At 37.4% G+C, this 14,995-nt stretch overlaps 1 protein-coding gene across 2 annotated transcripts in view; it reads right to left on the reverse strand.

The window, feature by feature from the left end:
- BRMS1L (BRMS1 like transcriptional repressor) overlaps positions 1-14,995 on the reverse strand; it is a 43,609-nt gene that overhangs the window by 19,527 nt on the left and 9,087 nt on the right. For both annotated transcript variants that reach the window (XM_040256743.1, XM_040256742.1), the window contains exon 4: positions 14,186-14,265. In XM_040256743.1, the coding sequence (XP_040112677.1) occupies positions 14,186-14,265 (80 nt within the window). The remainder of the gene's footprint in view (positions 1-14,185; positions 14,266-14,995) is intronic.

Genomic DNA, 14,995 nt, shown 5'->3' on the forward strand with positions numbered 1-14,995 from the left:
TTCACACCCTCTCCAACATTTACTGTTTGTAGACTATTTGATAGCAGCCATTCTGACCAGTGTGAGATGGTACCTCATTGTGGTTTTGATTTGCATTTCTCTAATAATGAGCGATGTTGAGCATCTTTTCATGTGTTTGTTAGTTGTCTGTACGTCTTTCGAGAAATGACTGTTTAGGCCTTTTTCCCACTTTTTGATTGGGTTGTTTTTCTGGCATTGAGTTGTATGAGCTGCTTGTATATTTTGGAAATTAATCCTTTGTCCGTTATTTCATTTGCTATTATTTTCTCCCATTCTGAGGGTTGTCTTTTCACCTTGTTTCCTTTGCTGTGCAAAAGCTTTTAAGTTTAATCACGTCCCCCTTGTTTACTTTTATTTCCATTACTCTAGGAGGTGGGTCATACAGGATCTTGCTTTATGTCATTGAGTTTTCTGCCTATGTTTTCCTCTAAAAGTTTTATAGTTTCATGTCTTACATTTAGGTCTTTAATCCATTTTGAGTTCATCTTTGTATATGGTGTTAGGAAGTGTTCTAATTTCACTCTTTTGCATGCAGCTGTCCAGTTTTCCCAGCACCATTTATCGAAGAGGCTGTCTTTGCCCCATTGTATATTCTTGCCTCCTTTGTCAAAAATAAGGTACCCATAGGTCCATGGGCTTCTTTCTGGGCTTTCTATCTTGTCCCATTGGTCTATATTTCAGTTTTTGTGCCAGTACTATACTGTCTTGAAGACTGTAGCTTTGTAGTATAATCTGAAGTTAGGAAGGTTGATTCCTCCACCTCCATTTTTTTTTCTCAAAACTGCTTTGGCTATTCAGGGTCTGTAGTGTTTCCATTTGAATTGTGAAATTTTTTGTTCTAGTTCTGTGAAAAATGCTACTGGTAATTTGATAGGGATCACACTGAATCTGTAGATTGCATTTAGCAGTATAGTCACTTTCATAATATTGATTCTTCCTACCCAGGAACATGGAATATCTCTCCATCTGTTTATGTCATCTTTGATTTCCTTCATTAGTGTCTTATAATTATCTGTGTACAGTTCTTTTGTCTCCTTAGGTAAGTTTATTCCTAGATATTTAATTATTTTTGTTGCAATGGTGAATGGGATTGATTCCTTAATTTCTCTGATTTTTCATTGCCAGTATATAGAAATGCAAGTGATTCCTGTGTATTGATTTTGCATCCTGGAACTGAGAAATTCACTGATTAGCTCGTAATTTTCTGATACTATCTGTAGGGTTATCTATGTACAGTATCATATCATCTGTAAACAGTGACTTCTTTTATGATCTAGATTCCTTTTATTTCTTTTTCTTCTCTGATTGCTGTAGCTAGGACTTCCAAAACTATGTTGAATAACAGTTGAGAAAGTGGACACCCTTATCTTGTTCCTGATCTCAGGGGGAATGCTTTCAGTTTTTCACCATTGAGAATAATGTTTGCTGTAGGCTTATCATATATGGCTTTTACTATGTTGAGGTAGGTTCCTTCTATGCCCACTTTTTGAAGAGTTTTAATCATAAATGGGTGCTGAGTTTTGTCAAAGGCTTTTTCTGCATCTATTGAGATTATCATATGGTTTTTATCTTTCAAATTGTTTATATGGTGTATCACATTGATTGATTTTCGTATATTGAAGAATCCTTGCATCACTGGAAAAACCCAACTTGATCATAGAGTATGAGCTTTTTGATGTGTTGCTGAATTCTGTTTGCTAAAATTTTGTTGAGGATTTTTGCATCTATGTTCATCAGTGATACTGGCCTGTAGTTTTCTTTTTTTGTGTTGTCTTTGTCTGGTTTTGGTGTCAGGTGATGGTGGCCTCATAGAATGAGTTTGGAAATATTCTTTCCTCTTCAATTTTTTGAAAGAATTTTAGAAGGATAGGCCTTAGTTCTTCTCTAAATGTTTGACAGAATTCTCCCGTGAAGCCATCTGGTCCTGAGCTTTTGGTTTTTGGGAGATTTTTGATCACAGCTTCAATTTCAGTGCTTGTAAATGGGTTGTTCATAATTTCTTTCTGATTCAGTCTTGGGATTTCTTTGGAAGGAATGATGCTGAAGCTGAAACTCCAGTACTTTGGCCACCTCATGTGAAGAGTTGACTCACTGGAAAAGAATCTGATGCTGGGAGGGATTAGGGTCAGGAGGAGAAGGGGATGACAGAGGATGAGATGGCTGCATGGCATCACTGACTCGATGGACGTGAATCTGAGTGAACTCTGGGAGTTGGTGATGGACAGGGAGGCCTGGCGTGCTGCGATTTATGGGGTCGCAAAGAGTCGGACACGACTGAGCGACTGAACTGAACTGAACTTGGAAAATTGAACTTTTTTAAGAATCCGTCCATTTCTTCCAGGTTATCCATGTTACTGCCATATAGTTGTTCATAATAGTCTGTTATAATCCTTTGTATTTCTGTACTGTTTGTTGTAATGTTTCCTTTTTCATTTTGTTGATTTGATTCTTCTCTCTTTTTTTCTTGATGAGTCTGGCTAAAGGTTTGTCAATTTTGTTTATCTTCTCAAAGAATCAGCTTTTAGTTTTATTAATCTTTACTACTGTTTCTTTCATTTTTCACTTACTTCTGCTTGGATCTTTATGATTTCTTTGCTTCTACTAATTTTGGGGTTTTTTTTATTCTTTTTCCAGTTGTTTTAGCTGTAAAGTAGGTTGTCTATTCAATGTTCTTCTTGTTTATTAAGGTAGGATTGTATTGCTGTAAACTTCCCTCCTAGAACGGCTTTTGCTGCATCCCGCAGGTTTTGAGTTTTGTCATTTGTTCTAGAAATTTTTTTATTTCCCTTTTGATTTCTCCAGTAATCTGTTGGTTATTTAGAAACATGTTGTTTAATCTCCATGTATTTGTGTTTCTTACAGTTTTTTTCTTGTAACTGATATCTAGTGTCATAGCATTGTGGTGCTCATATGTTGGGTGCATAGATATTAACAACTGTTATGTCTTCCTTTTGGATTGATTCCTTGATCATTATGTAGTGTCCTTCCTTATCTCTTGTAGTCTTCTTTATTTTAAGGTCTATTTTGTCTGACATGAGGATTGCTACTCCAGCTTTGCTTTCCGTTTGCATGGAATATACTTTTCCATCCTCTCACTTTCAGTCTATATGTGTCTTGAGATCTGAAGTGGGTTTCTTGTAGACAGCATATATATGGGTCTTGTTTTTGTATCCTTTCAGCCAGTCTGTGTCTTTTGTTTGGAGCATTTAATTCATTTACATTTAAAGTAATTATTGATATATATGTTCCTATTGCCATTTTTAATATAAATTTATTTTAATTGGAGGTTAATTACAATATTGTATTGGTTTTGCCATACATCAACGTGAATCCACCACAGGTATACACGTGTTCCCTATCCTGAACCCCCCTTCCTCCTCCCTCCCCGCACCATCCTTCTGTTGGGGTTGATTTGTAGATCATTTTTCTTCTCTTGTATTTCTTGACTATGTAAGTCCCTTTAACATTTGTTGTAAAGCTGGTTTGGTGGTACTGAATTTCCTTAACTTTTTCTTGTCTGAAAAGCATTTTATTTCTCCATCAATTCTGAATGAGATCCTTGTTTGGTATAGTAATCTTGGTTGTAGATTTTTCCCTTTCAGTACTTAAAATGTATCTTGCCATTCCCTTCTGGCCTGCAGAGTTTCTGCTGAAAGATCAGCTATCAAACATATAGGGTTTCCCTTGTATGTTACTTGTTGCTTCTCCCTTGCTGCTTTCAATATTCTTTGTGTTTAGTCTTTGTTAGTTTGATCAGTATGTGTCTTGGCATGTTTCTCCTTGGGTTTATCCTGTACGGGACTCTTTGTGCCTCTTAGACTTGATTGACTATTTCCTTTTCCATGTTGGGGAAATTTTCAACTATAATCTCTTCAAAAATTTTCTCATACCCTTTCTTTTTGTCTTCTTCTGGGACTCCTATAATTCGAATGTCGGTGCATATGATATTGTCCCAGAGGTCTTTAAGACTATCTTCAGTTCTTTTCATTCTTTTTACCTTATTCTGCTCTTCAGAAGTTATTTCCACCATTTTATCTTCCAGCTCACTGATTCGTTCTTCTGCTTCAGATATTCTGCTACTAATTCCTTCTAGAGTATTTTTAATTTCAGTAATTGTGCTGTTTCTGCATGTTTATTCTTTAATTCTTCTAGGACTTTGTTAATTAATTCTTGCATTTTTTCCATTTGTTTTCAAGGTTTTTGATCATCTTTACTATCATCATTCTGAATTCTTTTTCAGGCAGTTTGCCTATTTCCTCTTCATTTATTTGGACTTGTTTCTAGTTTGTTCCTTCATTTGTGTGGTATTTCTCTGCCTTTTCATTTTTTCTTTTTTAATTTATTGTACTTGAGGTCTTCTTTCCAAGGCTTCAAGGTGGAATTATTCCTTCCTTTTGGTTTCTCCCCACCTAAGGTTGGTCCCAGTGGTTTGTGTAACCTTCATATAGGGTGAGATTTCTGCTGCGTGTTTGCTTGTTTGATTTTCCTCGGATGGACAAGGCTGGATGAGGTGGTACTCCTGTCTAGTGATGATGTGGTTTGTATTTTTTCTTTTGTTTGTTGTTTAGATGAGGCGTCCTGCACAGGGTGCTATTGGTGGTTGGGTGATGCAGAGTCTTGTATTCTAGAGGTTTCCTTTGTGTGAGTTCTCACTATTTAATACCACCTAGGGTTGTTCTGCACTCAATATGCCAGCAAATTTGGAAAACTCAGCAGTGGCCACAGGACTGGAAAAGGTCAGTTTTCATTCCAATCCCAAAGAAAGGCAATGCCAAAGAATGCTCAAACTACTGCACATTTGCACTCATCTCACATGCTAGTAAAGTAATGCTCAAAATTCTCAAAGCGAGGCTTCAGCAGTATGTGAACCATGAACTTACAGATGTTCAAGCTGGTTTTAGAAAAGGCAGAAGAACCAGAGATCAAATTGCCAACATCTGCTGGATCATCGAAAAAGCAAGAGAGTTCCAGAAAAACATCTATTTCTGCTTTATTGACTATGCCAAAGCCTTTGGGTGGATCACAATAAACTGTGGAAAATTCTGAAAGAGATGGGAATACCAGACCACCTGATCTGCCTCTTGAGAAACCTATATACAGGTCAGGAGGCAACAGTTAGAACTGGACATGGAACAACAGCCTGGTTCCAAATAGGAAAAGGAGTATGTCAAGGCTGTATATTGTCACCCTGCTTATTTAACTTATATGCAGAGTTCATCATGAGAAACGCTGGGCTGGAAGAAGCAGAAGCTGGAATCAAGATTGCCGGGAGAAATACCAATAACCTCAGATATGCAGATGACACCACCCTTATGGCAGAAAGTGAAGAGGAACTAAAAAGCCTATTGATGAAAGTGAAAGAGGAGAGTGAAAATGTTGGCTTAAAGCTCAACATTCAGAAAACGAAGATCATGGCATCCAGTCCCATCACTTCATGGGAAATAGATGGGGAAACAGTGGAAACAGTGTCAGACTTTATTTTGGGGGGCTCCAAAATCACTGCAGATGGTGACTGCGGCCATGAAATGAAAAGACGCTTACTCCTTGGAAGGAAAGTTATGACCAACCTAGATAGCATATTCAAAAGCAGAGACATTCCTTTGCCAACTAAGGTCCATCTAGTCAAGGCTATGGTTTTTCCAATAGTCATGTATGGATGTGAGAGTTGGACTGTGAAGAAAGCTGAGCACCGAAGAATTGATGTGTTTGAACTGTGGTATTGGAGAAGACTCTTGAGAGTCCCTTGGACAGCAAGGAGATCCAACCAGTCCATTCTGAAGGAGATCAGCCCTGAGTGTTCTTTGGAAGGAATGATGCTAAAGCTGAAACTCCAGTACTTTAGCCACCTCATGCGAAGAGTTGACTCATTGGAAAAGATTCTGATGCTGGGAGGGATTGGGGACAGGAGAAGGGGACAACCGAGGATGAGATGGCTGGATGGCATCACTGGATGGATGTGAGTTTGTGTGAACTCTGGGAGTTGGTGATGGACAGGGAGGCCTGGCGTGCTGCGATTCATGGAGTCGCAAAGAGTCGGACACGACTGACTGACTGAACTGAACTGAACTGAGGGTTAGTTCTCTGTTAGCCTAGGGTCTTGGAGCCAGTGCTCCCACTCCAAAGGCTCATGGCTTGATCTCTTAAAGTGCTAAGGAGCGTGGCTTGATCTAGCACATACTGTTCTGCATCCTTTTCTGAGCTTTAAGTGCATAACTCTGCATTGTTCTGGGTTCCAAAGGTAAGATCTCATCAGAGCAGTGAATGAGCCAGTGGTTTCCTGGATGCTCACTCAATTTTGAACTGAGTTGGAAGATGTCAAGTTTCTGAACAGATTATAGACCTATCTCATGCAGGGCTGGGTTTGTCATTAATGAATCCCTACAAACAAAATCCCAGTCTGTCAACTAGTAGAAGTTTGTCTGTTCCTTTTCTCAACTGCCAAGCACTGGGGGCAGCCAGGCCACTGCAGGGAATCTTGAAGGAAAAGAACTTCAGGACAAATGGTCCCGGCAGCTACTAGGGTCTTGCCCCAATATTCTTTGATTAGTATCAGCTAGACACAAGCAGCAGGCTCCTGGCTGGCTAAGCCAAATTGATACTGAGTCCAAGCTTGATCTGCTCACTGCACAACAGGCCAATGAATCTGAGAGATAAGGGGCTGAGGCAGAAAGAGACCTTTTTAGGGGGCCAGCTGATCAAGAAGATGGCAGGCTAGCACCTTAAAAGAACCATCTTCTAATTTTTAAAAATAAAAAACACAAAATGACCCTTTAAAAAAAATATTTAGAGCAATAGGATAAACTTATGAAATGCTGCTTATTAAAAAGTTAGGATACAAATAGTATAATAGAGTCAAACCAGCTATGTGAAAAACAATTATACAAACATACGCACACTTAGGGCTTCCCAGGTGGCTCAGTGATAAAGAATCTGCCTGCATACAGGAGATTCAGGTTTAATCCCTGGGTTGGGAAGATCCCCTGAAGAAGGAAATGACAACCCACTCCAGTTTTCTTGCCTGGGAAATCCTATGGACAGAGGAACCTGGTAGGCTACAGTTCATGGGGTCACAAAAAGTTGGATATGACTGAGCAACTGAGCATGCATGCACACTTATTAACAGTAATTACTTCTGCTTAGTAAGATTACGGTTGCTTTTATTCTCTTCTTTAGACTTATTTCTCAAGTTTTCTCATCAAACACTTATTAATGTTATAATCAGAAAAAATAACCAAATGAATTGAAAATCAAAAAAAATCAGAGCTCTGAAGAGCTCTCACTAATTTTTAAAAATAGGAATGCTAACCCTGAACCCTAAGGGCCTGGCTAAAACCTTGCTACCACCTGCCATCACATCTTAAAACTCATTTCCAGCTCTATGGGGAGGCTTAAATGAGATAGCCTAAATAAAGCATCTCTACCCATCTTAGTGTTTCAGGCACATTATAGTATTCTATAAATATGATTTTCTTCCTTAATTTGACACAAACCATCTGCTGCCTTGATTGCCTCTGTGGTTTTTGGAACACTCTCTGTGTGCATACCTGCGTGAACCTATCTAGTCTCTGGCCCTGGCCCCTCTTTTCTATCTGCTGCTAATCAATCTTTTATTCTGACAACTGGCAGTATGTCTTCCTTCTTCCCACTTCCCTCGTCCCTCGGGTTATTTCCATTATTAACATATGAGTCAAATGAAGAACTAAGGAATAAGCAGATACAAAGCCTTGTATGAGAAAGTTCAGATTTAACACTAAACTACATAAATAACTAGAAAAATCAACAAAGGATTTCAATCCTTGTTCTGCTGCTTATTAACTGTGTGACTCCCAAGCAAATTATTTAAACTCTGAGTCTTTGTTAACCCATTCATAACAATCAAGACAATTCCTATTCTATAAAATTGTTGTAAACATTAAAATGAAAGTGAATGTAAAACACATAACACTCTAAATATTTAAAGTTCCTATTCACCTTCTATTTGCTATCTAAAAATGCCCTTTAACTACTGGTGAGTATTTTCAGATTAATTATATAATTAAACAGATTAATTATAGTAGTAATTATATATTAAACATTTAAAACATAAAACCATAACTAAACCAGAAGAGATTGAGGTAAATATTCAGCATCTCTATGAAGAAGCAAGGACTTTCAAAGCTGAAAAATGATGGAAGAGAAAGAATATCAATACAATTGCCTAAGAAAAAACATGGCTTAAATGTATCTTGTTGGTTTTTATTTATGGCAATGTAGTACACTCAGTTCAGTTGCTCAGTCATATCCCCATGAGTCGCAGCACGCCAGGCCTCCCTGTCCATCACCAACTCCCAGAGCTCACTCAGACTCGTGTCCATCGAGTCAGTGATGCCATGCAGCCATCTCATCCTCTGTTGTCCCCTTCTCCTCCTGTCCCCAATCCCTCCCAGCATCAGAGTCTTTTCCAATGAGTCAACTCTTCGCATGAGGTGGCCAAGGTACTGGAGTTTCAGCTTCAGCATCATTCCTTCCAAAGAAATTCCAGGGCTGATCTCCAGAATGGACTGGCTGGATCGGATCTCCTTGCAGTCCAAGGGACTCTCAAGAGTCTTCCCCAACACCACAGTTCAAAAGCATCAGTTCTTCCCAGACCACCTGACCTGCCTTTTGAGAAATCTGTATGCAGGTCAGGAAGCAGCAGTTAGAACTGGACATGGAACAACAGCCTGGTTCCAAATAGGAAAAGGAGTATGTCAAGGCTGTATATTATCACCCTGCTTATTTAACTTATATGCAGAGTACATCATGAGAAACGCTGGACTGGAAGAAACACAAGCTGGAATCAAGATTGCCGGGAGAAATATCAATCACCTCAGATATGCAGATGACACCACCCTTATGGCAGAAAGTGAAGAAGAACTAAAAAGCCTATTGATCAAAGTGAAAGTGGAGGGCGGAAAAGTTGGCCTAAAGCTCAACATTCAGAAAACGAAGATCATGGCATCCGGTCCCATCACTTCATGGGAAATAGATGGGGAAACAGTGTCAGACTTTATTTTGGGGGGCTCCAAAATCACTGCAGATGATGACTGCAGCCATGAAATTAAAAGACGCTTACTCCTTGGAAGAAAAGTTATGACCAACCTAGATAGTATATTCAAAAGCAGAGACATTACTTTGCCAACAAAGGTCTGTCTAGTCAAGGCTATGGTTTTTCCTGTGGTCATGTATGGATGTGAGAGTTGGTCTGTGAAGAAGCACTAGATATTCACAAAAAACCAAATTAAATAAAACTCCCAACACCTCTAGACACTGTAGATAGAATACCACAAAATCTTTTTAAAGATATAGCTAATCTCTCAAGAAAATAAGAGATATCCCCAAGGATCAAACATAAACAAGGAGCTAGAAACCAGCATGCTAACCTGATACTGAAACTGTGGTCTCCTTGAGGGTACTTGCTGGTTACTGAACAGCAGAAGCATGTTAATGGTTAATGGCTGTTTGGTTAAAAGAGAAAGATCTTGGAGGTAACTGAGATCCCTGTATGGTTCTGAAGGGTTACTACATTTTATGAAAAGGCTGACTTAAACGATCCACCTGAGGGAAATCTGTCTCAGCATAGAGCGTAAGTGGAGAAAAAAGTTTTCCCTAAACATATATCATCTCAGGTCTGATTTCTACATATCTGAGATTTAAACACAGAAAATCCCAAGCCAAAAAACTAAAGCAGTCACGTGCTGGTGGCAGATGAGGATACTTGGCTAAAACAACTCAGCAGAAAAAAAGCAGATACTATTTAAAGGGGGCTTCCCAGGTGGCACTGTGATAACGAATCTGCTTCCCTATGCAGGAGACACAAGAGACAGGGTTCGAACCCTGGGTTGGGAAGATCCTCTGGAGGAGGAAATGGCAACCCACTCCAGTATTCTTGCCTGCAGAATCCCGTGGACAGAGCAGCCTGGAGGGCTACAGTCCACAGGGTTGCAAAAAGTCAGACATGACTGAGCATATGCACGCGCACACATACACACAATCTGAAGAGCCACGTCTTCTGTCCAAGGCTCGCAGAATTCCTACCAATAAAGCCTCCAGAATCATGAAATAAGCAAACTGTGAGGTTTCGCAGAAATAAGAAACAGCAGAATTAGGCTCTAAGAATGTCTGATAATGACTTACTGAATAAAAATATGAATTAACTATTAAGCAGCATGAAAGACAGAATGAGGACTTACATATGACTTATTAGAGTTTCAGAAGATGGAAGTAAAGATAATGGAAGAGAGGTAATACCAGAAAAGTTAACAGCTGAGAAATTTTCGGAATTACTGGAGGGACTTCCCTGCCGGTCCAGTGGTTAAGACTTCGCCTTGCAATGCAAGTGGTGCAGGGTTGATCCCTGGTCAGGGAGCTAAGATCCCACATGCCTCTCGGCCAAAAAAACAAACAACAAAAAAAAAACATAAAAGAGAATGAATGGAAAACAAATTCTGAGATGCAGAAGTCACAACAAATCCAAGTCAGGAGAGAAAAATAATCCTATGGAGACACACAGTACAGAAACTGAAGAACAACAAAGAGAAGAGTTTTTGCAGCCAGTGAGGGAAAGGGAAAAAAATTATCTACAAATGACTGTAGGCTTCTAGCATAGACTGTGGAAAGCAAGATCCTAAAAATATTAACAAGAAATAATTGTCATCCTAGAGTGTTATAACTCCCTAAACTGTTGTTCCACAATATTTACAAATAAAGCTATTTTTGAACAAAGAAAAACTGAACTAAAAGACTTTCAGGGAAGGAATGCCTAGGATATTTTTCAAAAAGCAAAACATATACCTGCAGGGAAGGGTTGCAACTCAAAAACAGCTAACAAGGGGCTGCACTGATGGTCCAATGGTTAAGAATCCACCTTCCAATGCAGGGGATGCGAGTTCGATCCCTGGTTGGGGAACTAAGATCCCATGTGCCTCCAGGCAACTAAGCCTGCATATGGCAACTACTGATCCTACGCTCTCTAGTGCCTGAGCACCACAGAGAAAGATCCTTCATGCAGCAGTGAAGACTCCACATGCCACAACTAAGATCTGATACAGACAAATTAATTGATAATTAAGAAACAGTGAACAAGTAACTAGTATTAATAAGATATGGATAAACTTAAACACAACTAAATCTATGAGATCAAAGTAACATCTCATCTAAAGTATGAAAGGTAAGAAATTGTGAACAACTGTAACTTGTAATTTGGGAGGGAGTAACTGCAGTTAGAGTTCTAAGATCCTTTATATAGGAATTTTATCGAGGAGAACAGAGCTATTGATTGGTATTTAGATTCTACTAATGGAGGTATGTATACTGAAAATTTAAGATAACCTTTAAAATATAGAAATGGAAAATGTGGAGGTAATCAGTAAAATAGAAATAGAGAATATAAACTTCTGATGTAATGTTAAAACTCAACACATCACACATACGTACCAAAAAAAGTCAGGAGAGAATTTTAAAAAAAGGATAAAGCATAACAAATTAAAAACACAGAATAGGTTGGGCTTAAATATCAAAATAATTGGACTAAATTTATCAGTTAAAAGACAAAAATTGTTAGAATAGTTTTATTTTAAATCAAGGTATATGTTATTTATAAGTAATACACCTAAAATACAAGGCCAGAAAAAAGTGAAGAGATGAAAAAAATAAAGAATGAAAAAACGTCTTATCAGGCAGATGCCAAGCCAAATAAAACTAGGGTACCTGCTTTAACTGTCAAGACAAAACAGACTTTAAGGCAAAAATCACCGTTACAGAGACAGAGGTATAAAAAAAGGATAAAATGTTACACTCATTAGAAACACAAAAATTTTAATATGTGTGTGCTAATACAGACTCTCTGTCTCTCTCTCCCTCTCTCTCTATGTTGCTCAGTTGTCTCCGACTCTTTGCGACCCCATAGCTGTAGCCTACCAGGCTCCTCTGTCCATGGGATTTTCCAGGCAATTGTACTGGAGTGGATTACCATTTCCTTCTCCAGGGGATCTTCCCAACCCAGGGCTCGAACCCAGGTCTCCTACATTGTAGACAGACGCTTTACTGTCTAAGCCACCAGGGAAGTTCTCTCTCTCTCTTTCTCTCTCTCTCTCTCCATACATATATATATATATACACACACACACGTATATAAAGCAAAAACTGATAGAATTAAGGAGATATGGGAAATTAAAAATCTCATTTACAAGAGTATCTAACACAATAAAATACTTAGGAATAAACTAAAGTGAAAGACTTGTATACTGACAATATAAAACACTGATAGAAATTAAGAAAAATATAAATAAGTGGAAAGAGAGCCCATGTTCATGGATTGGAAGACTTATTATTGTTAAAATGTCCATACTACCCAAAGCAATTTAAAAAAATCAATGTAACCTCTATTAAAATTCCAATGACTTTTTAACAGCAATAGAAAAAACAATCCTAAAATTCATATGAAAATACAAAGGACCCCAAGTAGCCAAAACAATTTTGAGAAAGAAGAACAAATGTGAGAAGGCCTCACGTTTTCTAATTTTAAAACATATTATAAAACTACAGTAATTATAACAATATGGTACCAGAATAAAACTTAGACCAATGGAACAGAAATAGAGAGCCTTGAAAATAAACCCATGCATGTATGGTCAACTGAACTTCACCAAGGGTGCCAAGAATACATACATCACTTTCACTCCAGCATTATTCACAAATCACATTATTACTTATATGATGATTTATTTATATTATTTACACTCTAAATTAAGAAAGGGTAACATGGTTGGATATAGTATCAATATATAAAACTCACTTTTCTATGCAGCAGCAGAAAATAAAAAGTAAAAAAGGTAATTTTTAAAAAGCTGTTACTAAACAACGAATACAATTAATAATAATAACATCTGTAAGAATGAAAAGAGCAAGGTAAAATTATTAGGCTATTGACTCATCAACTTACTAGAATGAAAGCTGCAAATAGAGAAATTATGATACTGGTGCAAGAGGAGCCAAAGAGACCACTGGAACAGATGAAAAAAACGCTAAAAACAAGCCAGCACATACATGGATATTTGGTATAAAAAAGAGATGGAATTTCTGATTAGTGGGGAAACAATGAAGTATGTAATAAACAGTGAGATTACCTATCCAAAAGCAAAGAAGTAAAATTAGATCCATACTTTAATCACACACAAAAATGAATTAGTAGTTTAGCAACAAAAAGAAAATTTCAAATTTTAAAAGAAAAGATATCATTTTACTCAAAGTGAGGAAAACACAAGAAACATATACAATATTATAAATGAAAGATGATACATTCAACCACATTAAAATGTGAAATTTTGTTTTAAAAGGTCATCAAAAAGAATAAAAGATTCCCCATTGCCTGGGTAAAAATATTTGCAAAGCTTATAACCAGCAGTGCATTTGTATCCAGAATATATGAAGAATCCCTACAGTCAATGAGGAAAAGACTAAAAGCTCAACATAAAGGCAAAAGATATGTACAGGTACTTCTTAGAAAACAAAATGTTTCATCTCAGTTATAACCAAGAAAATGACACAAGCTCCATCATTTTTATATCTATCTACTCTCAGTATTTTAATAGTTTATAAAGATATGGTACATTAAGATAAGAATCATCATAGAACTTGTTCTTATTTTCCCTAGTTATTTATGATCTTGTCTAGGTCTTATGAAAAGTAATCTGCAAAATCAACACTATGTTTTCCAGTGCTATTAAAAATAAACAGAACACAGAGAATCCATTTTTCCCCATAGAGAATTTTGCCCTAAGATGTGGAGACAGATCAAAAAATTGAGAAATTAATATAACTACCGGACATACATTTTTTGAGTCTTTAACATTATACTAATTATACTACTTTTGGTGATGCCAGATGACATAATCATTACAAAGTCTTTTTAAGGTGACAGCTGCAAAACTTCTAAAATTATATCACTTAGTTCTTTTGTATGATTCTTTGTGTCCTATTTCCAATATAGCTTCCAATGAAACTGTATTAAAAAAAAACTGTATAAGTGGGCTGAGCTAAAGTACTATTCAATTTTGTTTCATTTATTTTACTTTTTTAACTGCTGCACTCAGAAGAAGACTTGAAGAATTGAAATCAGCTTAAAAGTTAAACAAAATAACAGTACCTCACAATGCTGGCGAGAAGCTTGAATTTCACATTCATATTTGTTCTTTACAGATTCTAAGCAGAGCTCTCTATAGATTCCTGCAACCAAACACAATTACTCTGATTATGTTAGCAATAAGGAGTTTCATTATCACTTCCCTGTAAGAATTCTGTCCTATTTTATAAAATGAATCAAAAAGAAATTGGTGGGTCTAACTTTACCTTTATAAACTAGAAATAACAAGGCTCAGTCAAAATATATGTCAAAGAAGACTAGAAAACTAAGAGCTAGAGAGAAACTATACTGCAAATTTTAGTTCTTACCCATTTTTCTAAAAAATATTTCTAAATGCTTGTTAGAGAATGATTTAAACAAAAATAAAACTCCACCTATGAAAAACAATGTCTCAGGATTCATAAGGGAAACAGAGTCAAAAAACTCTGGTTTCTCAATCATATATACTCAAACTAACAACTGGATACCATAACCATCGAAACAAAAGAGTCCAAAGCTTCCAAGAAGACTCAATTTATAAACTAATATAACAAAATTTATAAATTAACACGATGTTTGAGTGCTCCTGACAGAGCTTTACCTAGAGGATAGATGTTCGAGTTTAACTTAGAGGTACCAAGACCACCGCATAAAATAGGCACCCTTAAAAAACCACAGAAAATAGGCCATCACAAAAATGGCAAAGAGGTCTAGATGTACATACTTAACTCTATGCCATACCTGCCTCTGCTGCTGCTGCTAAGTCGCTTCAGTCGTGTCCAACTCTGCGCAACCCCACAGACGGCAGCCCACCAGGCTCCCCCATCCCTGGGA

Source organism: Oryx dammah, unplaced genomic scaffold (genome assembly GCF_014754425.2).
Source record: "Oryx dammah isolate SB20612 unplaced genomic scaffold, SCBI_Odam_1.1 HiC_scaffold_16, whole genome shotgun sequence".
Lineage (NCBI taxonomy): Eukaryota > Metazoa > Chordata > Mammalia > Artiodactyla > Bovidae > Oryx > Oryx dammah.